The sequence below is a fragment of the Takifugu rubripes genome, chromosome 21, assembly GCF_901000725.2.
Source record: "Takifugu rubripes chromosome 21, fTakRub1.2, whole genome shotgun sequence".
Lineage (NCBI taxonomy): Eukaryota > Metazoa > Chordata > Actinopteri > Tetraodontiformes > Tetraodontidae > Takifugu > Takifugu rubripes.
Genome location: NC_042305.1, coordinates 11,442,152 through 11,469,201, shown reverse-complemented (window position 1 = coordinate 11,469,201; position 27,050 = coordinate 11,442,152). Strand labels below are relative to the sequence as shown.

The 27,050-nt window shown below is 43.4% G+C and overlaps 1 protein-coding gene across 10 annotated transcripts in view; it reads right to left on the bottom strand.

The window, feature by feature from the left end:
- Positions 1-270: 270 nt before the first annotated feature.
- The window catches only part of pde4d (phosphodiesterase 4D, cAMP-specific), a 103,008-nt gene continuing 76,228 nt past the window's right edge, over positions 271-27,050 (bottom strand). For 6 of the 10 annotated variants that reach the window (XM_029829057.1, XM_029829056.1, XM_029829060.1 and 3 more), the window contains 14 exons: positions 16,387-16,578; positions 15,179-15,215; positions 14,994-15,070; positions 14,636-14,703; positions 12,137-12,249; positions 7,217-7,310; positions 6,601-6,776; positions 6,406-6,504; positions 6,154-6,318; positions 5,876-5,975; positions 4,977-5,131; positions 4,757-4,879; positions 4,110-4,292; positions 271-4,021 (listed from right to left, as the gene is read on the bottom strand). In XM_029829057.1, the coding sequence (XP_029684917.1) occupies positions 3,533-4,021; positions 4,110-4,292; positions 4,757-4,879; positions 4,977-5,131; positions 5,876-5,975; positions 6,154-6,318; positions 6,406-6,504; positions 6,601-6,776; positions 7,217-7,310; positions 12,137-12,249; positions 14,636-14,703; positions 14,994-15,070; positions 15,179-15,215; positions 16,387-16,578 (2,071 nt within the window). In that variant the 3' untranslated portion in view covers positions 271-3,532. Of the gene's footprint in view, positions 4,022-4,109; positions 4,293-4,756; positions 4,880-4,976; positions 5,132-5,875; positions 5,976-6,153; positions 6,319-6,405; positions 6,505-6,600; positions 6,777-7,216; positions 7,311-12,136; positions 12,250-14,635; positions 14,704-14,993; positions 15,071-15,178; positions 15,216-16,386; positions 16,579-21,800; positions 22,437-27,050 lie in introns of all 10 variants that reach the window. The other 4 variants (XM_029829059.1, XM_011615584.2, XM_029829063.1 and 1 more) reach the window with 3 other exon arrangements.

Here is a 27,050-nt window from a genome sequence, read left to right as displayed (position 1 = left end):
ACGATTGCTTATCAAGGATCAGGCTCTGGTTTTCTTACAAGCGGCTCGAGACATTGTTTATTGTAACAGACGCTATATAAATAAAGTTTGTTAGAATTGAATTGTTACATTTGTGCTAACCAGCAGATGGCGACATTTAACGAACGAATATCTGAGTTAAATGAAATGTACCGTACACGATTGAAAAGTAAACGTTTTGTCAGGTTATAAATGCAGTCTATGTAGTTGATATTATCCCAAGAAACCATGGCAACAAGAAACAGGGAGTAAGCAGATTTAACCCATGCTTTTATTTCATCCATTGCATATAAAACGTTTTTTCATTGTTTTTGTGTTCATTTTTTTTACAGAAATGTGTATGATCTACAGTGCTATCCAATAAACTGCAGTTAACAGGAGAATCCTCAAAATAACATTTCAAATGTCTTGTGAAACTTCCAGACAAGTTGGCATTCTAAAGACTTAATCCCCTCCCAAAAAAATTGTCCCAGAGACACCCCCCCCCCCCCATTTTTTAAAGTTACAGTTTCGTTAACACCATAAAAATAGGGGGGGAAAAAGAACACATAACAAGAAAAAAGATAACCCACTGCTTCCATTGGTCCAGGGCTGTTTAAGATCTACAGTATGTGTCAAACAAAGAATCCCATTTTGGGGTTAATGATGCACTCACTCAGCCCACCCAGCTCCCCCTGACGCTTTCTGTACACAAATATACACACACACTCTCCTCTTCCCAAGCAGGAAAAATGTCAGAGATTTTTGGATATTGCAAGGAACGTGAGTGAAAGTGTGGACCAAGCATTGATACGTGACACACCGTCAGTGTTTCAGCCGTAATTAATGCAGCAGTGGCTGAACATGCAGATGTATCTCAAAGCCTCTGTGCTTTGCAGGCTGTGGCTGAACAAACTACCGCTGCACTCCGTTCGGGTATAGTAGGGTGTCGAGATCTACTCCTCAATCCAGCCGGGTTTTCTGCCTTTTCCTTGGTCAAAGAGTTTTCTGCCTGGTAGGTCAGAACATCAGGCTGTATTGTGGGTTTAGAGGACCGGGCCTCAACACCCTCGTTAGAGTGCAGCATCATCGAGGTGGTGTGTTCAGAGCAGCAAACAAATATGACTCTCCAACATCTGGGATGTGGACCACACATCACTCAGCGAGTAAATCCATGACCTGGAGTTGACTTGAGTCTCTGCGCTGTCACGTTTTTCCGGTGCAGCATTTCTTTGAAGATAGCAATTTTGGCTGTGATTGGCAAAAGGCAACGATTTTTTTCTTCTGAAATTTAATTTACAAAAGAGAGAGATCAAGACCAACTTGAGCCAAATGATCCACTAATGCAGCAAAATAGAACTAGAAAATAAGGGGAAAAAAAGAGGCTAAAATAAATGACATGCATTGAATTTAAGGCACAGCCCAAGGCCCAAGGAACAGTTTTTTAAAAAAGAAAAAATAAATAAAATCTGCCCCCCCCTTCACCGAGCTAGTTCTCAGATAAGCAAAAATGTTGACGATCATCCTTCTTCTTTTTTACACTGAAGCTCATGTGTAATAAACATTCTCTCAACAAGAGGTACGTAATACAAACACACCATCACCAAAAGGGATGATAAGAACCAACCATTTACGACAAACGGCATTATGATAGTAGTAACATTAATAATTATATATTATATACAGCACAATAAATATATGTTTGTAAACAGCAATCAAACCAGGAGTTTTATTATAGGTAAGGGCATTGGGTGACCGTGAATAAAAATCATGACAAAACAATGTCTTGGCACAAAATAATAATAATAATAATAAAAAAAGATTAAATAAAAGATTTGGAAATGTGATTTTAAATACTCTTTAAAAAAGCAATGTGCAGTATTTCAAGATTTTTTTTTATAGATTATGTACACAGACAGAAAATAAAATAGATTTGGGTATCATAACTGGCAAGCATGTTGTGTGGTGTATGCAACAGTGAAATATTTACTGTACCACTTTTTATATTGCAAAAAAAAGACTCAACAAATAGAAAAATATTCCAATAAATAACAGCTTCTGGTGTAAAAGGAGAGATGAGGAAGTAACTCTTGGCCAAAGAGTCAGACAGCAATGTTCAAGAGTGTGTGGGATGGTTTTTCTGTGTTGGTGAGGTTAAAAGGATCAAAACGATCAAAAGTGATGGTGTATAAATATATCAGTGCATTAGAATATCTAAGTGGATAGATTCTTTTCCGGTGACCGCGCAACAATGCTGATTGTCTTGTTGAAAACAAGCAGACAGCAACAGGGTGTGAAGTCGGTATGGCAAAATTAAAATGGTCATAATAAATCTATTAGGATAAAAAGGCTAAAAAGAAGCAAGTATGCAGCTTTAGGATATTAAATTAAATAAAACAATGGCAATAAAAGCTTTCAGAGAGTTGGTATAAAATCATCCCAGTAGTTTTCGAACACTAATACAACTTCTGTATATTTCAGAGCGCGAATCAAGCTTCTAAAAAAAGGTGCTTTTGTTGTATCGACTACAAAGCATTGCATTGTCTCAGGGTGTGTTCAAAGAACTGCAGGCATCGATAATAAAATTCAAAGGCTTTCATCCACACCTCATTCTCAACGAGGGGAAAGCACAAAACCCCAGGTCGCAGCCTCCTTCCAAACGCACGTCCACGTGAATGAGTACGGGTCAATTTCCACTTCAAACGCACAGGACTGACCAGATGTGACCGTAGTGGCATGAGAATAGTAGTATAAATGCTATCTGAGCAAGTGCAAACACCTTCGTAACACTGACACAATCTGCCCCGCGTATTAAAAAAAACAAAAACAAAAAAAAATCTACCAAGAGAAAGCCTAAGTTTGCAAAAGTAAATTCTAGAAAATATCTGAATCTTACATACAGTACAAAATTATAGAGGTCTAGGACAGCGTCATGGCTGCTTATATTTGAGCTTTATATCAGTCAAGTTTAAGGAAGACTTCCGCCAGTGGAAAAGCTCCCCGGTGTGCTGCGGCTTTCACTTCCGAGCTGTCCCGTCAGCAGAACAGCACCATCAAACTCCTCCTAATTCGCGGCTGGGAGGAAATGAGCGAACGGTGAGGGCGATTCTGTTTCAGATCGATGAGAGTTTGCTCTGTAGATTACGGGCACTTGATAAAACACAGAAACACTGCTAGAATTTCAGGCAAGGCTGAGAGGATGAGGAGGGGGAGGAGAAGCGGCGTTGCACGTGATCGGGGCCGAGAGCTGCTTGCCACCGTCCTAGTTTAAGCCCCCGGAGGGGAGGGAGGACACACCACTTCAGTACAAATGGGAATGAGAGGAGTTTCTCCTGAGTGCAAAAAAACGTGAAGAAGTACCAGTGGACGTGTCTGAACGAAGCTGACAGGAGGAGTGGCCAAGGTAGAGAGCAGCACACGCTTCAGAACCAGGAACAGATATAAAAAACACAGACACACGCCACAAAACCCCAAAAATATTCTATAAATTATCATCTGTCATTACTAAGATCAGTTAGTCGCTGTCCAGACGCTGCTATGTCTGTGCGGTCTCCCCTTTGTCCTCTTCCTCATCCTCCTCTGCTACCTCTTCCTCCACCACGCACACTGGCAAACAGGAAACCTCCCCATCCTCCTCCTCTTCATCTTCCCCCACCTGTTCGTCCAAAGGGATCTCCGTGGATTCGGAGTCTTGTGTGCAGAGTGTTTTGGAGTCAGTGCAACTGTTTTCCTCCTCATCCTCCTCCTCCTCCTCCTCGTCTTCCTCCGGCTGGCTGCCGCTGTCCTTCTCCGTGTCCGACTCGCCGTCCTCCTCCAGCGTAAGCTCAAACTGGAACTTGTCCCCTCCCGGGGGGCGAGTGCCATCTTCAGGCTCATCCAAGGTGGGAGAAGGGCTCTGAGGGATGGTGCTCTGGTAAAACTCCCTGTTGTCTTCTAGTGTGTCCAGGATGACCTGGGCATCGGGGTGCACCAGGTCAGCCCACGTCTCCCACAGAGGGTGAACGATGTAATCTATGAAACCCACCTACAGGAGGAGAGGGGCAAAGGTCAGTGAGCACCTGTGTGCGCTGTATGACAGTCAGGTGCAGAGCATTTGTGTGGGTGTGTGTTACCTGGTTCTTCTCTACTGAGGCGTTGTGTTTGTCACACATAGGGCTGATCTCCATGCCCCTCTCTCTCTCTCTGTCTCCCTGGCTGAAGAACTCCTCCATTATGCGGTCCGTCCACTGCCGGTACAGCTGCAGGGGCTTAGTCGGGTTGCTCAGGTCTGCACAATGCACCATGTTCTGCAGAACCTGAATACAACCAACAAAAAAGTCAAGCCTGGCACTCACCTGTGTGTGTCTTCAAGCAAATAATCACACCGTTGCTGAACAGGAGGTATTAAAGATGACTTCTTTTTAAAAGAGTGCTGAAATATTGTGTTCTTGAGTCAGAACTTTGACATAAAACATTCAAATCTTTAATTCAACAAAAGCACCATTATTTCTGACAGAGAACTTGGAAAAACACACCATCAGTGCTGTAAGCATGACAGGAGACAGCGTACTCTCTTGCAATAGTGAACTTGTTTTCCTCACCAGAAAGACGAAGCTAAAAATGCCAGATCTTTAATTGGTGATTTTGATTTCCTTCATTGTCAAAGCTCAGACCTCCTCAGCTGTGTTAAAACTCATTCAGTAGAACTGATAGGAGCCAATGGGGACACCGTTTTCCCCTGCTTCTAGCAGGACGTATAGACGACCAGTCGGATTCTGACCTGTATCCTGTCAGAGTAGTTGTCCAGCAGCAACACTCCAGAGCTGGTCACCTTCTTAGTTTCCACCATTGTTTTCAGATCAGCCAGTAGGTTCATGTGCTTGGACATGTCAGTTGCTAAAACCTGGAAGCAACCAGAACAAAACATGAAACAATATAAAGCTCCAGTATACACTAGTGTCGCTCCACACTACGCAAACACAAAATATATGTATACTCACAATGTCGATGACCATCTTTCGCAGTAACTGTCTCTGTTTCTTTGTCAGATTTTGGAAGATGTCGCAGTTCTCATCTTGCAGGAGCTTGAACCCGACCGCTAGATGGTGGTTCTCCAACACGGACGAGTCGTTGTACATCAACGCCAGCTCCGAGTCTGCGGACAGATTGACAAGATTAGTTGGCCGCTAGGTTATTGACAGCACACGTGGGTCACACAGTCACGACCCTGAAGTAGCCCTTGCAAAAGTCAAAAATGAAACCTAATATGGCAGAAATGAGCTCCGCTTTCACGTCTCACGGCGCCATCAGCTTGTTTTCTGTGGCGAGGTTTCCCCGCGCGCTCTGTGTCATTTGAAGGACTCCTATCTCTATTTAGATTTTCCATTAAGAGGCATTAGTCTTGGCCACAGAGGAGCAGTGCAGCCACAGAGGAGAGAGAGGAGATCCTGTTCTGTGGCTGACAGAAGATCAGCATGGTGGTTTCAGACGAGGGTGACTCACCCCGGCTTGACTGCAGGGATTCCCTCGTTGGCTCAGGGAAACATTAACAGGTTTTCGCATTTAGTGGGCAAGTCTGTGCTTTCTGTCCTGTATAGGGTTTGTGATGCTCTTATGCAACCTCTACGACGCTGCTACAAAATGTTGACAATGCAGAAAAAAACCACCACATTCGAGCAGCTATTTTTTTTATCCTTTTTTTATTCTCCTCCTTCTCTGGTAGAAAATAATGAGGGAAAAACTTTCACATTTCTTACATTTGTGCCCATAATGTACTGTATGTAGCGCTGCAGCGAGCGCATTCCCACCTGGTTGTCAACGTGTGAACGTGTGTCTGTGAACGTGTGTCTGTGATGAGTCACTGACGTAGATGCTAAAACAGAGTCATAATTAGACTCACTGGTGTTAATGAGGAACTGGTTCGAGACTCCAGGATGGTCCACGTCGTGAATTGCACTTGCAAAGATGGCAGCAAGGATCTCGAGGTCTGTGAACACAGCCTGGAAGAAAAGGGACGGGAATGCGGGGGGGGGGGGAGGAGTCAAGTCGCGGGACAAAAATACCCTCAGAAGCAACAGCCATTGATTGGACTTTGAGCAGGAGTTTGATTGAAGCTGATTGTTGGAGTGTGTCAGTCAGTGTGTGTGTGTGTGTGTGTGTATATGTGTGTGTGTGTACCTCAAGGGCAGGGGTGGATAGTAGCACATGAGTTGACTGAGTGACGTCGGCGGCGTGGATGTTGTTATGGTAAGCCACGTCTCCATGATAATGGTCTTCTAAGGTCATCAGATACGTTATGAAAGTGTCGAGTGGAATTTTAAATGTTTTTAACAAGTCTCTTTCCTGGAAAGCAGAAAAAAAAGAGTTTAACATCACAACTAATTCAGAGAGTCCTCTTTTCATTCAGGGATGAAGAAAAAGGGGCCCAACCTGGAATATTGTGTACATCATGACTGTTAGTGGACGATTCCCGGAGAACTCTGAGATTTTAAAAACATTAAGGCCCCATTTATTCACATGCTCCAGCTCCTTTAAAAGAAGAAAGAGAAACAAAATTGTGAAACTCCATGTCAGCTGTCAGACGGGTGCATTTATGTGTGCGGATTGAAAAGAGGCAAGACAAACCTTCGCTAACTCATCCTCGGTCTCCGTCTTGACGCCGAAACGGGGGATGTTGGAGTTGGTGAGGCTGGAGGAGTGTTGAAGCTTTTTCACCCCGCTGATCTGAGACATGGGCTTGTTCTTCTTCTCCTTCTCCTTCTGTGTCTGGGGGCACGGCATCTCCACCTCATGCTGCTTGTCTGGGGTGAAGAAATGAAGCACATTTTAGCGAGTTGATGCCGTTGATGGACTCAGGTTCTGAGAAAGCGGATAGAGGCTAACAACAAAGACAAGCAAGAATCATTATAGCATATATTACAATTAATACAGGGCGGCTACATGTCAGGTAATAAAAGGAGGCCGGGGTGCAGTTTTCAAAGTGAAGGAGTGAGTCTGTATAAACTACAACAAAAGATTGTTAATTTGTTATAATTGCAGCTTATTTTTCAGCTCAGATTGTAGTTGAGATCTATACTTTATATTGACTTGTTCAAATCCCCCATATCTGTTTTAAAATCACGCTGTGCCTACTTCTTTGTCGTAACACTTTTATTCAAAACTGCTATCGTTTGTGAGCTTCTGGTATCGCTTTTTAAAACTTGAGGCGTGACTCTTCCTTTCTCATCACTCAATCACTCACCAAGGAAGGTGCTGGAGATGAACTCAGACACCTGGTTCCCCGAGCGGCTCATCTCTGACAGGTGAGTCAGCTCCCTGTTCAGCATCCGCTTGAACTAAAAAGGAAAAAAATGAAATGCTCATTTATTTTTTTTAAATCACATCATGGGAGGCAAAGCTGAGGGTTTTTACTCAGGCATCAAGGAGGCCCTACCCAGAGATTTCTGATGCACATAATCAGTAACCCACTTTCACTCTCCCCGTTCAGGCTTAAATTTTTTCAGCTTTTCCTTTATCCCATTCGGTGTTCTCCCTCCTGTGCCTAATTGGAGTGGCAGGACCAAATATAGCATCGGAGTTGATTTGAAGAAGAAACTGACTGTTATGGCGGAGAACCCTTGAAGTCCGGTATTTGTCCGAGTTGACTGAAAAATAAGACCCTCGCCCTTAGACAGCAAAATAAAATAGATTTAAAAAAAATAAAATCGGGACTTAATGTGATGCAAAGACTGAATTAGTGTCCCTTGATTGCAAATGCGCCGGAAAGTTTAACTGATTTATTATTTAAATCAGCAATGATTCCTTCAAACATACCATTCCAACACTGCAGAGTGTTTACTGTGCAGTCGTGCATTGACAGCCTACTGAATTACTCTCGTGGGCTTTCATCGGGTGACTTTTTATAATAGAGGCAGAAGAGGAAAAAACCTTCATAACACCAGAAAAATATCATTAAAAACACAACAAATGGTGTAATAGACCAATAAATAGATTCCAAATAAGAAAAGGCTGGTAACAAGACATTTTTTTTTTACTTGTAAGACAGTTTGTGTCATAAAAGATGATAAAATTAACAAGTATACCTCTAACATGTACACAACGTCTGCTCTATCCGTCTATCTTTTTTTAACACCTTTTTAAACACCGCCAGCTTTTTAATCTCTTAAAAATTCCATGAAAACAGGCATCACTTCTCACCTTTATGTAACCCCAGGACACAGAAAGCAGATAATTTGCTTCAGGCATACTGACAAATCAACAAAACAGATCCCGAAGCAGAAAGGTTAACAGCCAGGCCCAGATGATGAAAGCACCAAGCATCCAAGGAACAAAAACACTCCCCGATTCTTTCCAGTAACAGACATCCACCTAAAAATGCTCAGTGTAAAGGTGACGTAGCGTCAGCGGCTGAAGCATCATGTTCCTGTCCCGTAAAAATCCACAGACGAGAGGAAGCAGAGACGCCAAATGGGGAGGAGGACAGAGGAACGCGGGCTCCCCAAAGATCCAAGGAGCGGATATCGTGACTGCACACGCTGTGAGACACACAGACGTGCGCGTGCGCTCATGCACTGACCCTCACTCGGACACAGAAACACACTGCTGATCTGGTGAATTATTGATGATGCTGCGGATGCTTGCTAGAAGTCAAAGCTCCGGGATGGCAAAAATGATTCTGTCATCAGCCTCCAAACAGGGCTGGCTGCCTGATTGCTTCTGTACGTGTGTGTGTGTGTGTGTGTTTATGTGTGTGTGTGTGTGTGTGTGTCTGCATGGGCTCGAGCTCCCATGTGCTACACCCCTCCCGTGTCATACAGAAGCAGCAAATGAGGACCCAGATATGAAAGAAGTGTGAGCTCATCATCCCCTCTGATTGGCTGGGGCTGGGACACGGCTGAGGTCACCTGCACTCTGATTGGCTGGCCCACAAATCAACGGAAATTCTTTCTCTTTCCTTTGATTCCTGTGGTGTTGGATAGTGCACATATGTGCATTGTCTACATACAATTTGTGATGTTGTTTTTGTGCATGGATTTACGCCTACGTGTTTGTGCGCCATCCACCTGACCTTGTGCAGTGTTTTGCACAAACAGTGGTTACCTCATACCACACACCATGACACTGTAAAACTGAGGTCATCTTTCATATTCTATTCATGCCAGGTGAGTCACAGCAACATCACTGCTGAAATTTTATGGGAACCAATTAATCTTGCAAAAAGAATGAACGTCACAACAGAAGCGTCTGAAGTGGCCTCGGTATGACTGGAATCACGTCGTGTCCCTTTTGTTGAAAAGACGCACTGAAGCTCAGCAAGAAATTTAATGAGATGACGTCATTGCTGACAATCCTTGTGTAAAATAAACAACAAACACAAGTGTGGGAATCATACTCAGTTTTCGCACAATACTTTAGAGTGGGTCAAAATCAGGACGGAGTGCAGATTTCCCACCATCTCGTGCGTAAATGTGTGCTGGTATGACAAACAAGTTCCTGGAGCCCTTAGAAAACCACTCAAGTGAGCTGGACCTTGAAATCATTAATGTGACTGTAGGATGACGGCTGAGTGTTCAGGAGTGTAAGATTTCTTGGAAAACTGTTGTCATGTTGTGAATAAAAGGTGAAGGCAGCATTTTACTGTTCTGTTCTGTTGGAATAGATGATGACCACAGTATGGAATTACATGTCAACAGATTTGGACAATTTTTAAATCTTGATAAAAATTACTGTGTGTGATTATTCATAAACAAAGTCAAGCTAGTTTTGAAGAAAATGTCTGCATTTCAATTTACTTTCAACCTCAAACTGAAATCACAGAGAACTAAGCACTGATCTGTTATTCTGTTAGAAAGTGTTGGTTGTGAAGGATCCCAAATTACAGGGACTGGAGAGGGACCAGTTCTGTCCCTGCTTAGTTTACACCCCACCTATATAGACATCCCAGCACTGAGTAATTTACAGTTAATGCTGAGACAGATGAGCCAATGGCTGAGATTCAATTGGCAGCACACACACACACACACACACACACACACACACACACACACACACACACACACACACACACACACACACACACACACACACACTCTCTCTCAAACATCCCACTCAGACCAATATAGTACACACACATATGATAACTTGGCCAAGAGGTGTGATAGAAACTATTGGGTAAAAATTGGAAAGTGTCACACTGAGCATTGCTGTGACTGGTGTCCAATTTGTTCTTCAAGAGAGTGACCAAAATAACAACTCACAGCTGTCGATAACACCAGGCACCAGCACATCTTTGAGTTTTCATATTATATATTTACTCCGGTGGGAGACTATCGTGCTCTCCACGGAGACACAATAATTATTGTTACTGCTTTCATTGAGTCCGCTCACATTCAGAAGCAGTCCTGACCAAATTTGGAAGCAACAACTTCTACGCAAATTGCTGATAATAACATCTTCCTCATTTATTTAGAATGACATCTAAAAATCCAGCATATTGTTTTGATTGCTCTTGAACCTGTAACAATAATCAGTTCTTATAAGCAGGTTGAAAACAGCCCAGTGTGAAAAACGGCCGATGCAGCCGTCTTTGTCAGTACACAACAAGTTAGACTCACAACAAAACTACACAAAATACTAAATACAACCCCCCGCAGAGGTGGATATGAGAAAATCCATATTGGCATGGGTTTCCAGTCGTAAGGTGACGTTATCTCCTCTCTTGAAGAATTAGGTTACCCAAACAGGATCTTCGCATGAGCTTGAATGAAAATGATATTGTGCATAGCCAGGAAGTCGCAAGGTCAAGGAGTCAATGAATAGGAATTGATGATGGATGTCCTGAGCGACTAAACTGCGGATGCAACCGCGACAGAGACTGAACTCTGAAACCGTCGCGGTAAGCTTTCATTGCTGGAGAAACTGTGCTAGCATAAATAACCACAGAAGCTACCTGCATATAAATAAGCAGACCAGTGTAGGTGACATCACACTCAGAATACAGGTTAGAATATATTTTGCATGTCTGGCCTCTAACTGTCTATTATCTTACCAACCAGATGAGATAAGCTTTTCCAATTACCCCATAAAATAGATCTGCTAAGGTTCCTGCTGGTGTGGATCCTTTTATGTGAAACGCATGCAGTTACGTAGATCAAGTATGAGTTCAGTTAATAGTTTTTGAAACAAAGACAAGAGCCGGACACTAAGTAAACAAAAGGATGTATTTAAACCACTGCTATAGGGTGATTTCTGGGAAAATGACCCTGCCATTACGGTGTTAGTCCGCAAGGGGGCGTACATTCAGGAAGACATTTTTGTCTCTATATTTGCTTTCCCTTTTCTTGATTTTCTTGTTTTTCTTTTCGGTGTTAATGGCCTGCAGGATGCAGACATAAAGTAATGGCTATGTGTGGGAGACGGCTCAGGTGTAGTTGCGCGTGTTGCCAGAGATGGGCTGGTTGGGCATGTGGCTGTTGCCATAACAACCAGAGATTACTGTGCCAGTGAGCAATAGTGACAGATTTGAAAAAAAAAATCTATTCACTTCTAAATGAGGTAGAGCGACCAGTCCTGTTCTGGGAACACCGGGAGAGAACATGTGTAATCTCTTTGTCTGTCCGTCCTTTCTGCCTCTCCCCTCGGTCCATCCCCCACCTCGTATGACGTCACGGGCTGTGACATCACCAGAGTTGATCAGCATTCAGCGCAGCACATCAGCCTCCTACCACACATGCACTGGAGGCAACTGAGCATGCTCACAGAATAAAGTCCAGCCTGCATGACGAGCTTGTCGCTAACACACATGGACAATACAGCAGTCGCCATCTGAGCTTAAGCTCTCTATGATTTACAGCCCTTTGTGATAATCAAGCCTGTCAGTAAATGCAGTAGAGCTCTTTAATATTTGGGGGAGAAAGAAATGAGGCCTTTCTATACACTTTATAATTAACTGTATTACTGGCATAGACAGGCAAAGAGTATTGTCCCAAGTTATCTGTTAAGGCCTGTTTATTCACAAAAACACACTGAGGTTGCTATGTAGAAGGTTCCTCATGTTTCTCCATGTAAGTGACACGCTGACATCTGTCTTACACCCAAAAGGTTCGGCCCTGCGGAATGGACACTTCACCTGAGTTGGTGTAAACTTTTTTGTTAGTCTTACCTTATTTGAGGCCATTTCGCTGACAGAGTGTCTCGTCTGTAGCGTCTCCAGCTGGTCCAGACACCAGTCCAGCTCCTCCAGCGTCTCGGTGGCCAGTTTCTGGTAAGCCTCCTCTGCGGGGGCAAGACAGGTTGGCATGGGTTCAGTAAGAGCCCGCTTCAGAGGGCTAGTGGACGGTCCAGGCAGGGGGTCTCCCACACCACATACAGTTAAGCTGGGATACCCCGTGTAGACACATGGGTGACTCTTCATGTTGGACAGGTAAGCCAGTTGTATGGGCCTTGGAGGAGGACCTTAATGTCCCACAGATGAGCTTTGCAAGGGCAGAAACCTCCAGTGAACTGCTCTTACTACAGGGGAAATCCAGTTCTTCCTTTATAGGATTTACTCTGATAAAAATCCAGTACAGTTTTAAGGGATGGATGGCAAACAGCCACACAGACTCAGTTCTGGTAGTCCAAATGAATGTTGACAGGGAAATAGAACAAAAACAGCGACGGCACAGGAGAGAAATCACACACACACGGACTTACATTCTGTTGCTTGTGCACAGTACACACGCGCACACGCACACAAACAGTCATTCTAGGTGTACAAGCTTGATGGTGTCATTCATAAAAGATGTGTAATTCCAGTCATGTAGCAGGATGAAGAGCAGTCTGCCCATGTCTGCCACAGTTAAATGGAGGGAAGACGTGGAATAGAAGATCCAGTGAGGAGGAGAGAGAACCGTCAAAAATCCATATCAATACTGTCCAGCATGGAACAAACCAGAGGCTTGTTCCCAGCGTCCTGACATGGTTAGCAACCCCAAGGATACATGCACAAAGGCAGACACACATATGCATGCATACACGCGCACCATATGAGAATCTAACCAAAACACATCATGATTTTCTCTCCTTGCCCTGTCTGTCTATAAAAACATCCATGGTTTCCAGGGAGCACGCGGTGTAATCCAGTGTGGTGTGTGTAGGATAGTGTTCTCTGTAGAGGCTGTGTATGTAGAGGGTAAGCTGCTGTTGCTTTGACGTCCCTGGTAGCCAAACGTGCCGCTCTCCCCAAGCTGTACCTAAAGCCGGAGAGGACTGCACCGTGGATTTGGAAGGGAGAAGAGCAAAATATGGACTGGATTTCAGAGAGGTGTGGGAGCAGAACTAACAACCCTCAGCACTGTGTGTGCACGCATGCTAATATGCATTTAGCATTAATAACACAAAGGTAAACACATACAGACCCCCAAATACAGCCTTTTGTGGTGGAAAGAAGTCACCCTATCAGCAGCAATTATTATTGCTTAGACAATATAACCTTTAAGAACATCTAATTGATTGATATATATCTTAAAAATTAAAAAGATGCTTTGAATAATGCTTGCACAATTTTAAATTCATGCGACTTATAGTTATATATAGTTTATCAGTCTCTGTGTGTTTGGGCACAATTCTGCTATTAAGTGGGAAAAGTGATCAACTCAAAAATCCCCTTGTTTCCCCCCCCCCATCATCTCCATCCCACCCCCTCCCATTATTACTCCCCCTTTCCTACATTCATCGCTTCCTCCACTGATCCCAAACATCTATCCTCCTCCTGACTCTTTTGTCTAATTTCTGTCTGTCTGTCTGTCTGTCTGTCTGTCTGTCTGTCTGTCTGTCTGTCTGTCTGTCTGTCTGTCTGGACTTGCTACTCTGTTTGACAGCAGCTGCTCTGACGTCAATGACATTCTTCTCATGCTTAATGCGACATCAGACACCGGCGCTCGGAGAGGCCACTCTGCCGCACAGACGCAAGGCTGCAGCCAAACTGTGTACCGGAACACACAATCGGAAAAGAGGCAGGACTCCTCAGGATAAAACCCATCGGATCTGCGAGACTGCATTTGACCAAAAGGTGAACTCTTTTCAAGTAAATACTGGTAAATACTGGTTAGTAAATACTGGTTAAAAAGGGCAATACTGGTAAACGGATACATTATTCACCATAATTTATTTTTTATATGTATATATTTTTATATATATATAACTATATAACTTGAAAATCCTGAGCCATTTACAAAAATATTAAATCAATCTTCAAACTGATCCTTTTTTGTAAGAAACACAAACACGTGTGGAAGGCACAGATTGAAGTAGAAGTTCTGTAATGTAATTCTATTATAATTAAGTTTATTAAAAATGTATAAATACAGTACTAAGAGTACTAAACTGTGAACAAATATGAGCCTCGATGAGGTCGATGGTGTCACAATCCCAGGCTGAAAACCATGGCAAGGCTGCAGTAATGTTAAAATTTGCCCCCAGTTTTCTTCAGTTCCTGATAAATAGTTTAACCATTCATCTTTTTGTTCTGATTCCTCAAGTGAACCACACTAATAATGACATACGAACTATTTAATTTACATTCACACCAAAAACCAGATGCCAACTAGCCACAAACCAACAACATGCAAAAGCCATGAATGGAAATACATATGAATAAAACATTTCACACTGTGCATACCTGTAAAGGTGGTCTTGGTGATGGGTGGTGGGTTACACATGGGCGACCTCCTGCACGAGCCAAAAATACTAATGAGCAAAATGGTTTATACTGATGTTAGTTTGCTTGAAACTATGTAATGTTCAAAAAACACTCCATGGCAGTGAAATATTAATTTCTCTCCACACCTTTATACACCTTTATACAGAAGTGTGAAGACTACAAACTGCTGTGTTGTTGCAGTATTCAAAGCTAACAGCAGATGGCGCCACTGGCCGCTTGATACAATATCGTCAGAATAACATTTTTGTAAAAATAAGATGCTGTATGTTGGACATGTAGAATTGACTTAATCAGATTTCCTTTTTTGTCAACTCACTTGTTGGACGCTCTGTCTTGCTGTAGATTCGTTAATGCACCGAAGTTGTTTCTTACAGTTCTCAAACTGGCAAGAACCTGAAGTGGCACGAGACAGAACAGGGCTAAACGTGCAGCATTTACAGCAACATGAATCAAACACTACACGCCCCCAAAAATAGATTACACACTACAACAGGGACTCACCTGTGCAAACGGTGTTACAATCATGTCGTCACCATGACTGAAAGAGAAAAAAAGGGTGACATTAATGGTGATTTCTGATTATAATAATCTATTAAGTGATTGAAGGTATTTTCCCACTGTAGAGACACTATCCAGCAAAAACGGCAAGGCAAAAAAGTTGCCTTGGGCCCTCCACCTTTCTCCCTCATTTTATGGCCTTGTGCAGCCCACTGCTCAGGCATCCAGCCTGTGTTTAATACTGTCTAAATGGAGTGTGCAAATATTTTGGATATTTTTTCTTCTTGATAGTTACTTGTATTGGAGGTATATTTTTGACTTTTATTTTCAATGACTACATGCCTGCCAGGGAGGTGGCGTTCAAGTGGCCAAGGTCATGTGTGTTGACAGCGTAACAGTTAGAGATTCAGATAAAATATTAACCAGGAAAACCTACAGCTGACGCTGAGAACAGACACTTTTTCAGGACCTTTTCTAATTCAATCAAATGAGCAGGGAGAAAAAATACTCACATAAAAGAACCAGGCAATAAAGAATAAATAACATCAATAACATTTATACACTGTGTCCACTGTGAATGGAGAGTGTGTGGTGGAAGTCAAGGAAGGGTTTTTGATTTTAATCTCAGAAGCAAACAGCAGCAATATAAGGTTACTCAGGAACAATATTTTCCAGCCTTTTGTCTGTTTGAGTTTCCTGCCAGCTGTATTGAAAAGTTTTGGGTCAATATTGTTATTCCCTTTTGCAATAAATGGCCAACACACAAAGAGGCTCCATTGTGCAGGACTGAAGAATGCGCTTTCAACTTATACACTGACCCAGAATAATTTCGTCCGGATTGTGTCAGATTTACGTCGGTTTCACAGTAAAGGGGAGTGACCTTCTGCATAAAGACAATGCGGAGCGTAAACAGAGGCATCAATCTTGTATTTTTAGAGAGGTGCAATCAATACACTGGTGAAATGTCAGCCACATAATTTGGGCATATGGCTACTGATGCTATTGAATAGGTTTAAAAATAGATGTGACCACAATACAATCAGCCACTGGGCATGCACTCTTCCCACCATGGCCCCAGCTCTGTGGCAAACCTAAAGTTAAACATTGGAGATTGAAAAAACCAAAGACAAAACCATATCATAACAGACAGAACCTTGGTGTACTGCCTTTTATGAAGGTTCAGGGGTAAGTAAAAGACACCGTGCACTCACATGTCACTGGCAATGGAGGAGTTTCGGGACATAGACTTGGGCGAGAGGTCGTAGTCGCTGTCGGAGCGGTACAGGAACGACTCTCTCCGCTGACTGTGGACAAAATTAGCCTGCAGGATGAGGCCTGAGCCCGGGCTGGCCATGGGGTCCAGGGGGCTGCGGCCTGATGATGTGCCATTGTCCACATCGAAACTGCAGAGACAGAAGACAGAGAATTGCAAACATTAATCACAAGTGTCGCTAACAGCGACAACAAAAAAAAATCTATAACTACATTTAAAAATCAAAAACAGATACTATTGGAAATGTTCGCATTATGATGAAAACTAATTGGTAGTGATAAGACTATAATAAAGGTTTGTAATAGTCTTCTAATGGCTACATGAGATATTTACTCTGTGCAAACTGTGCAGATGGCAACAGGGACAACAACGTTACTGACGCCGAGCTGAAAGGCGATCTGGAACCAATGACACGGTTTCCCCACGGGAGTCCACACTGAGCTCCTTAGTATCCGAGGTGATTAGTGCTGACCCTGTGTGAATAATGTCTCTCACAAGGGGTACCTGCTTTATTGTTAAGGCTATTAGGCGAACCATGATCGAGTGTGATGTAGGTGCTGAGGTCACAGGGGATTCCCTTAAGCACAACACTAGTCATCACCGTCATAATCGCTGCATCGTATTTAATCCTCTATAACCTATGACATCACTTCTGCAAGCATGAGAGCGAGACAAACAGCGGCCTGTGCGAGTGTAGGACGGCGCTGATCATCAGTGGATGATCTAACCAGCTGTCATCACACTCCCCAGTCCTAATCAGCGGTGGACGGTGCAGTTCGGTTAGTTCGGTTGTGATACAGACCGCGGACTGAACTCTCAAAAGGAAATGATATAAAACTGCTCCATCAGTTCAGACGGCGAAGCCACGTCAGACGTATTTTCCACAACGGTCCTGTCTGCAGTCCGTAAGAAGCAGCAGAAAAGTGAGTGGAATGAGGCCCTCAGCCTAATGACTGAGGGAAGTTCCGCTCTTTGACACAGAATCACTGGGACTTTTCACATTTCTTTCTCTCTTTCACCCCAGAAGTCTGCCTGCATGCCCTCGCTTCCTGTCTTTAGAGTGAGATCAGAAGCAGGTTAGGCTAAAAAACTCAAGCGCCCTCTTATCCTTATTCCACGCACAGGTTGCTCCCCGTGAGTCATATCTCACTATCTTGTTACGGATGGTGTAGAGTGTGAGCACAGAAACGTGGGAGCATATGGATCACTCTCACGCTCACACGACACGCGTGACGTAACTCTGCTCCAAGTTTGTGTAGGTGTGGGGGGACTCTGCAGACACACCCTCGTGTGGAATGACATAAATATGTCACACGCACAGCAGGAAGTTCCGGAGCTGAGCCAGTGTTGGGTAAGCAAGTGTGGAAAAGTCAAAGAAAGGGAGGAAAATGTCAACACCCCCATGTTGTGAGAATCAACATGAAATAGAGCGCACGGGGGAAGGGAAGCGCAAAATCCAAGCAAGATGAGGAGAGACCACTCAAAAAGGGACTCAGTGTTCAAATGTACAGGAGCTGTCCTCAGAGGACAGGCGGGGGAAAAAGGACAGAGAGAAAGAAGGTAAACTGTGGACTATTGTATAAACTATTGAGCACTAGCACAAATAGCCCATCATTCATTTCTGACATCTCAAACAAAAATAGCCGCGTTATTAAAAAAAAGAAAAATATTCACAGCGCGCTTCCAAACGCGCTTAAATAAACGAAAGCCTTTTCAATTCGTCGACGCCAGATCAGTCACGCCATTCCGGTTCTGTTTTAACAGAGGCGATTCAAAACAAATTAGAAGTATTGGCAGACGGGAAACAAATCCGTGTGATCGGGGTGATTCATGCCGATATGTTTGGCAAGAAATAACAAAAAGACAACTTCTAAGTCGGGGCAGTTGCCCGAATGTAGCTAGCTCATACACAGCTGACTGTTAACTGAAACTAATGAGACTTCATCCTTTGGTGAGCAATCCAACAAAAGCATTATTTCATTTACAAAACCAAGAGACATTTGGGGCTGTGAGCAATAACTGACGCACGACAGTTTTGATGTTTTGACAATGGTCGCTCATTTATGGGAGATTATAACGGACTGGGAGGGGTGTATGTCTCCTGAAAAGAAAATGAAAGGGGAAAATGAGAAACCAGCGTATTTTGACAATAATAAATAACATTTCGTGGTGGATAATTCAGACATAACATTCAGCAGCTACTAGAATAGTTGTGTCTTTATCCTGTAGGACACTGCTGGTCACAGATATGACCAAGGACACTACACATCGTTCTAGCTGTCCATCAATTCTTTTCTCTGTATTTCCCCTCCATCTGCCTTTTTCTCTCTTTAATGGAAAGAAGATCAATAGCTTATTTATTTTTAGCCATGGTCAGTTGCAGCAATTAGAGACGTTGGCAACAAACGGTTGTCACATCTGACGACACCACGAGGAGGAGGGAGGACTTCGGGGCATAAAGATGGCGATAAATAATCAGCCGATGCGATGATAATGAGGTCACAATCCCAACTTTATCTCTTTGTCACTTCCAAAATGCAAATCAGCCCTAGTTATAGTGTTTTTACCCTCATACTGGGACACAAATCTCAAACAAAACAAAAAAAAGGGGCAACAACTGTTAAAAGTTAGCAGACGTGGTTGGGGAGTTCAGAGCCGCGTTGATCAGAAAGGATCTCTGCATTGAACCAGGCACAGGGAAGATGACACTGATTTATTTTAGAAAGCAGAGAGGACACGGAGAGGACTAAAGAGACGAGGAAGGACGGGAACCAATCAGACTGCCTGACTGCATTCGTGTATCTGCACGTTGCTGATGAATATCTTCCTCTTCACTCAGGCAGGACAGTCTGTGCCTGATCCCCAGCCTGGTGTGCCATGACACGGACCTCTGCTTTAAACTCATATCTGTAAGAATTATTGTATTTACATTTAAAGGAACACGACCTACTCTGAAGCCCACCGGAGATAAATTAAAACGTGTCCTTATCATCATATTGATTCATTACACAACGCTGATTGTCCACTGGCTAATACCACCCAGAGGAAGGTTTCCCCTATTAGTGCCCCTACTGGCAGGAGGAGTTGTTTGTGGGTTTCTGAGACATTAAAACTGTCGAGATATGTTGAGGGTTTGTATTTGTAACAGCGTGAAACAGTCAGTCAGTTCTGCTGTTTAACTTGACTGACAGACAAGCACTTATCATGCAGACGGGTCAAGCAGGTGAGTGCACAACAAGCTACTGATAACTAAAACACATATCCTTCATCTGGCATCGTCCTGACACACACATGCACGCACAGATACACACACAACATCTGGGTCATGTGATCAGGCAGGCGGTCAAATGCAAATAACTCTTAGGACTGGCAATATTTGGTAGCTCTAAATCATATTTAGAATCTTTTTTTTTTTAAATCAATGAATATTTAAGATATGCTACACTTTCTCTTTTTCTTCTGCCCTCATCAGCCAAAGTAAATCCTTCATTTTATTCATGACACTGCTCTAGTGTTCACACTCTCTGCACCTTTCGAATCCCCATGGCAACGTGACGTCATCACACACTTGAATGCAAACCAGTCCTGTTCTATATGTTAAGGTTCACCTGAGAAAGGACGTATATTTGGTGCGATTTATGGCTTCAGCTCTGAATTGCTGAAGGTCATATCAGAAAAACATGCTTGATAACTGGGAGGTTGTCAGGCCCCACAAGAGGATAGATAATCTTCTGCGCCTGTCAGGCTGGGGGGCTGGGGACTGACAGAGCTCAGATGCAAACCCTCATGCTTCAACTCACACATTATTTACTCCTCCACACCTTCTCCCCTTATAAACCAGAAGACGGAGTTACCACAACAGGTGGGGAGCTGGTTCTCAACTCCTTCCTCAGCCTTACGCTAACAATCTGATGGGTGAAGCTGAGGTCTGTTTGAATTAGGTCACGTCTGGGAGCGCGTCAAACACTTCAGTCTCGCCACTTTCTGCATTGCGCACGTAAGGAATTGCTCACCAGTGTTCTGGCACTTGTGCAAGCGTTTTGAGGTGCACACTGTGAATGCAAAATGCATTGCTTTCTGAGTTTGTTATTAAACGCGTTCAGTAAATGAACAGGAGTCACACAGGCTCTTCAAGGGAGAAAGTGTTCAAAATCTTGGGAGCGCTTTAAATCTGAAGAAGAAAACGGAAGCACAGATGGAGGAGCTGCGGAGTCCAGCTGACTACTGTTCTTCAGAGTGTGCGTCCAAGTCTAACAATGGCTTTTATTCTCATCTCTCAGCAAATTCCACAGTCAGCTCCAGCAGTAATCTCAGTAAAATCCACACCAAACTACAACGTGACTCTGATCTAAACCGCTCAGGGAGAGTAGTACCCTCTGAGACTACTAATCTATATTAAGTAATTAATAATGAATGTCGTCGTTCCACGCAGCCGTTGCTATCTCTTGGGGAGCCTGGGCAGATTAATAAACTGGCATTAGCACACCGAGATCTGACAAAATTCAAACACATGCTGCTGGGCAACCACCACCCAGTGAACAGTGTGTCCCGTGTTTATCCAGGGTTGTTCTGATCCATTTACAGCTTTGCCTCCATGCACGACAAAAAAAAAAGAAAAAAAAAACACAACGGAAAAAAAATACGGTTAATATTAACTTTGACTGTGAGGTTGTTGGGAATCAATACTGACAGGCAAGGGCAAGTTGAGACAGGAGGGGGGAGGAGACAGGACACAGAGGGTGATATGTGCCACTGGCACTGTGCTCTGCATCCTGCGTTTAAGTGAAGACACGTGCAGGCAGAAGAATGTATGCAGAGACACATTTCTCGGCAAAGTAAGTGCTGGTCATCAGCGCCTGTCCGAGATGAGGCCACCTACCTGACGGACGAGGACGTCCGCTACAAGGACGCGGAGGGCTCATGGAAATAAAAGAAGCTGTTTGGTTAGACGAGAGTTTGAGCACCGATAATTGTGATCTGACAGAAGAGGCCTTCAGACTCAACACTGGTGGCAAAGCCAAGAAGAAGTGTCCTGAAAGTTGGACGGAGTTGAAGGAGTCAGCAACAGAAAAGTAGAGCAATCACACAAACAGCACACACACACACATACACATACACACAATCTATCATTGTGAGGACTCTCAGAGTTCGTTTCCCTCCCCGACCCTGACCTAAACCTAATCCAGTCCTAGGCTTTAAAGCCAAGCTCAACCTGGAAAATGCCCTTTGACATTCCGAAGACATTATCTCTCTCTCTCTCTCTCTCTCTCCCTCTCTCTCTCACTCTCTCACACACATGTACACACACGTACACAGACAGCAGGATTTAAATATGAATATCTGCTTATTTACCACATTCCCTCCGTGTTCTTCAAAGAGCTGGTAGAGCGTGATCGTGGCTTTAGGATGATACTCATGCTGACCTCACATCCACATTTGCAGCTGTCCACACAGAAAGCCACGGGGTCATTCACAGACCCTCCGGGTCACCTGAAGCCCACTGATGGGCTCTCTGTGGACGTCTCCTCCTCGTTATTCTCGCAGTTGTCGTTCTTGACCATTCACTGAATCGAAGCCTTTCGAAATCCAGCCCCTCTGTGACTCTTTCTTTCAGGTTTCCAAAGTTTGATTTCTGGAGACAAGATCTTCTCTTCCCGTGTAGTTTTCCTTTTTCCCCCCTCTCCCTCCTCACCTCACCTCACTCTCTGCCGCTCTCTGACTATCCCAATCTTTGAAATACATGAAGCTCCTTCTGAGTCTCCTCTCTCCCACCAGCGTCTCTCTCTCTCTCTCTCTCTCTCTTCACTGGTAAGACTGAAGTAGGAGGGGTTGCTTTGGTAGTAGTCATTCATTTAAGGGCTGGGACTTGTATCCTTGAACAATGCTCTCCACCAATGTCCCACACTGTCAATCACTCGACTGCCACGGCAGAATGAAGGCTGTTGTAGGTACACGGTGTTAAGACGGGAGAGCTTGGGGTATTTTGACCTACCAAGAGAGGTGAGGAATGCACTTAGTAGTATTAAGAGAATCAAGACTGCAATGTGTGAGAGTAAAGACACCTGAGAACAGGACGAACATCAGTAAAGGAATGTGTCGGGCACAGCTGTTGAGCCGGGATGACTAAAGCTTCTGGTGTAGTGGGGCTGAAAGATGTCATTTAGATGTTGCTTTAAGGGGCAAGGCTAATCCTATTACCCAAGACTTTGCATTCCTGAGTAAAGACAGAACGGCCAAAGAAAGAGTTTCCTTCAGAAAAAACGGTCTCGTTTATGAAGCTGAAATGAGTGCAGATAAAAACAAAACACTTAACATGATGACAGGCTTCTAGAAGCACAACCAGTTTTCTCTGGGTCCAATATTTAAGTAGCTGGTTGCACTATTTCTCTATTTAGATTACAAATGTGAAGATAATTACACTTGTTTCTGGAAGACTGTGAATATACTTTGATATGAGTTGAATTCATTTGGTAACAGATGATTTTAATCATGCTAATGAAAGCATAAAGTCACATTTTACATCCATAGAGCTCCCAGAAACACTGCTACCCCCTGGTGGTTGAATAATATTAGTACCTGTTATTAAAAAAAATAATAAAAGCTTCATATTTTAAGGAACATAATTGATTGGGAAAATGATCGATTTTGTTTAAAATGCTTTTCGCGTGAATGAGGTTCTGTGCATGGTGCAGATAAGCTCAGTCAGCAGATGCTGATATAAATATCACTTCACTAAGGTGCACAGATGGCAAGTCCATGTATTGACAAGGCTCCGTCCATATCTATTTGTCTACAAACGCCATTAGCCGATATCGCTGCTTCATTTTCAGGTACTATAGACTCACAGCACATATGCACAATTCAAAAACGGCTTTTAAACAAACCGTCAAATGAATAGAAATGAGGCTCGGGGCCACACAGACAATGCTCATCTTAGGGGGTCACCGAGTAGAGAGAAATTCAATATAAATGCAGGCCTAACAAGGTCTAAAAATTCTCATGCTGTGCTGTAATGGACAGAGAGTGCTCTGGTAATTACTTTACAATATGTTCTGGTTACTGAATAGACCTGTCCTCCTGAACACCTTAATATTTTAAATGAAAGATGCTTTCGTTTCATTTATTGCTAGCTCTGCAAAAGCAGAATGGAACAAAGCTAAACACGCACAGAAACAACACGACCAAGCCAAAAGGCAGCAACTTTCACCCGTTGCTTGGTCGGGAGCCTGGTGGAACAGTCTGTGTGAGCTGATAACCTATATTTCCTTTAAATTCAAACATAAAAAAGACAAATAAAACACAAGATTGCCCCCAAATAGGAAAATCAGTCCCAGAAGGTGATTAGTTTCACTCTTCTGCTCAGTCCTGTCAATGAACCTTAAGAATGAAGTACCCACACAAAAACAAACCTTAGAATTTCTATGGCTGCTTCATAAAGCATGTAAACCACCACTGAACCACAGACTTAGACCCACAGGTTATTCCTACCATCTCCGGCCACGAGGTTTGATGTCGATGGGCTTGTTGGTGGCGTAAGGTGAGCCGTTAGAGCAGGCGTGGCGGTAGCGGGCTATCTTCTCCAGAGACAGGTAGTCTGAGTTTACAGGCAAACTCATTTTGGTGGCACTCTTAACCATCAAGACACCACCACCAAACAAACACAGTATCACAAATGTGAGACAGAAAGCGTGTGAGAAGTGGTCTGCAGGAGGGAGAGGGCTCAGCATGGGAGTGACTTAAACAGGAAAGAGATGGAGAGAGGTGGAGAGCGACAGAGTGATGTCGAGGAGGGAGGAGCACATTATAGTAAGTAGGGTAAACAAATTTATCTTTTCGTTTAGATAATATTCGGCAATGACAGGTGGATTAATTAAATGCAAACTGGCTGTTAACAGCAGACGAGGGCACACTGAAGACGACCTATGAATGGTTGAAAATCCAACTTTCACTTTCATAGAAAAAAAGGTCAGCAAATGTGTTTTCATTTATTTTCAGTACCGGTACATTTATTTTTAGACTATCATTCTTAATCTGATTTTTCATATTTTTTAACTTGTGACTATAATTGTGGCAGAGAGACTTATTTATCTCAATGTATTCAAATTCTACTTATATTTTCCACCTGTAATAGATTAAAAACGACAAGACATTCTTGAGGACAAGAAAGTTGCTGCCCTATGACATTAATAATTTACCAAACGTAAATGAATAAACATAAATACCAGACCAAGTTCAAGCCCTTTATAACTCCGACCCCCTTACTTTAGTGTGTTTCGTTGTTGCCACTAGGGGGCAGTAGAGTACAACAGTATACAATAAATAGCGTAAACCAAATATAACACACACACACACACACACACACACACACACACACACACACACACACACACTTCAAATTAAAGATGCCCCAAAAGATGAATGATAGTGTCGTGTTGATGGATATGTTGGCTTGTGATACAATCAAGCATCAAGAGCATGAACAATTAGCCTTTCAAATGGGATTACTGTCTTTTTTATCAGCTCATAACAATTTTAGACCCGTAAACACATTAAAGATAAAATCACTTTAACTGGTCCTTTCAGTTGTCAGCAGGGGGCAGTCTGCTCTCAAGGGAAAATCCAGGCAGATGAAGAGCGACTGCCATCAGCAAATCAAATCCACCTAGCCATGACTCTCTGTGGAGATGTGGCTCCTGCACAGCAAAGACAAGAAGCAAGCAGCATATGACAGCCGCTCCAGGTTGGATTGTGTTCGTCAGAGTCACACATGCCAGACACAACAGGCTTCCAATGCTCCAAGGGAACATCCTCGCATGAGCACTTCCACCCACACGCATGCACGTGATGTGGAGGCAGATGTCATGAACTCATATCAGTGCGACACAGATCTCACATTCTGACAAGTGCAGAACCTGCAACACGGAGCACGCTCGCAGAGCTGCTGAGGCGGCCACACAATGACTGTGGGAGCGGCGAGCTGTGACGGCGCTCCGAGTGACGGCGTAGCTGTCGTCACTCAGTGTCCCTGAGGCTGGAAGGCAGAGGAGCAGGTCTAACTGCATACTGAAAGGAGTTCATGCATGTTGCATTCATTATTATGGAATTTGGTGCACTGGGGAAATGCTGTTTATTGCACACATCGGCCTAAAAGGGGGAATCGATGTCCTGGTATCAAAACAGCTGTGATAGGGGTAGACTAGAGAAGGTCCCGGGGCGTCCTGAAGCGTCTTACACTGAAATGTCAAGTGCATCTAACAAGGTAATCAATCCTACTTCATGTGCCCGGTTCCTGTCTGAAGAACTCTTTCACCTAGACGCAGCAGTGATGACTAAGAGTGCTGTGGAATCATAAATAATGGAGCATTACATTTTTTTTTTCATCTGGAAAGGCTTAGTTGTGCACAGGCAGAAGGCTTTACCATCTAATATCACCGCGATATTGTTAAAACAAAAAATTCAGGAGTTCGTGCCTCTGCCTTTATTACCAGCTGCTTGAACAAGAGCATGAATATGTTCAGTAAACGCTCTATAGCAGCTAGCAGAATAACTGCAACTGAAATAAAAAGATGGCGAGTAAAGAACTAAGATAAAGCGTTGCAGCAGTCCTGATGAAGATGTGAATCGTTTTAAAAAAAATCATTTCAATGCACGTCAGTCTCTACTTTGTCCAAAAGTCAGGGATAATGATGGCAAGAAAATAAGAACATGATTGAATAATTGTTCATAAGCAGGTAATCAGGAAAATAATTTGATGACACAGCGTTAGAACGGTAATAGAAATTCTTCTGACACATTTGGAATACAGCTGCAAGTAGGTTTGTCAAGGAGCAACTCTTTCACATAAACACGCTTTTACAGTGCCCTGCAACACTCGTGTTTAGAATGTGGTTGCCTTGGTGACCTGGAACAGGTAGGACCAGGCACAGCCAATCAGCACTGAGTTGCCAAGGACACAATGGCAGACTGGATAATGAGAAAGAAAGGATGACAGCATGCTTGTCTGCGAGTCAGTGGCAGAAGGAACATTTTATGATTTGAAGATTCCAACTCATCCCTCTGAAGATCTGCTGTAAAGTCATCATCACGTATCCAGTTATGGACATTAGACAGTGGCCGCGATACGCATCAATGGAGAAATTAATGAGTCTAGGATAACCCACACTCGTGGAAACACTTTCCTCAATAGGCTCTTGAATGCAACACATGGACACGCTGTTCTAGCTGTAGTGCACCGCAAGCACATGGTGGAGCTAATAGGTTTAACTTGGCAGTGGTCCCAGTGATGTCAGAGTAAGCCCTCACTAAAACCCCGGTGACATCATCACACCGGTGAAAGTGTGCAAGACCTGAGGAGTGCAAGCGCAGGAAAGGGAGGTTAAAATGGTCTTCCCCACCACGGCTAGCTAATCCAGCAGGTTAAGCTGTTCCACAAACCACACACATGGTATAGCACCGTCTGGAAATGCTAATCTGTTTTGATTGGTGCTCTGCTGTGCAAACAATAGGTTATTGAATGTCCACATCTACAGCATAGCAATTTCAGATCAATTCCTTTTCCAATTTTGCATATTGTGATAAAATGAACCTATTTCCACGATGCAA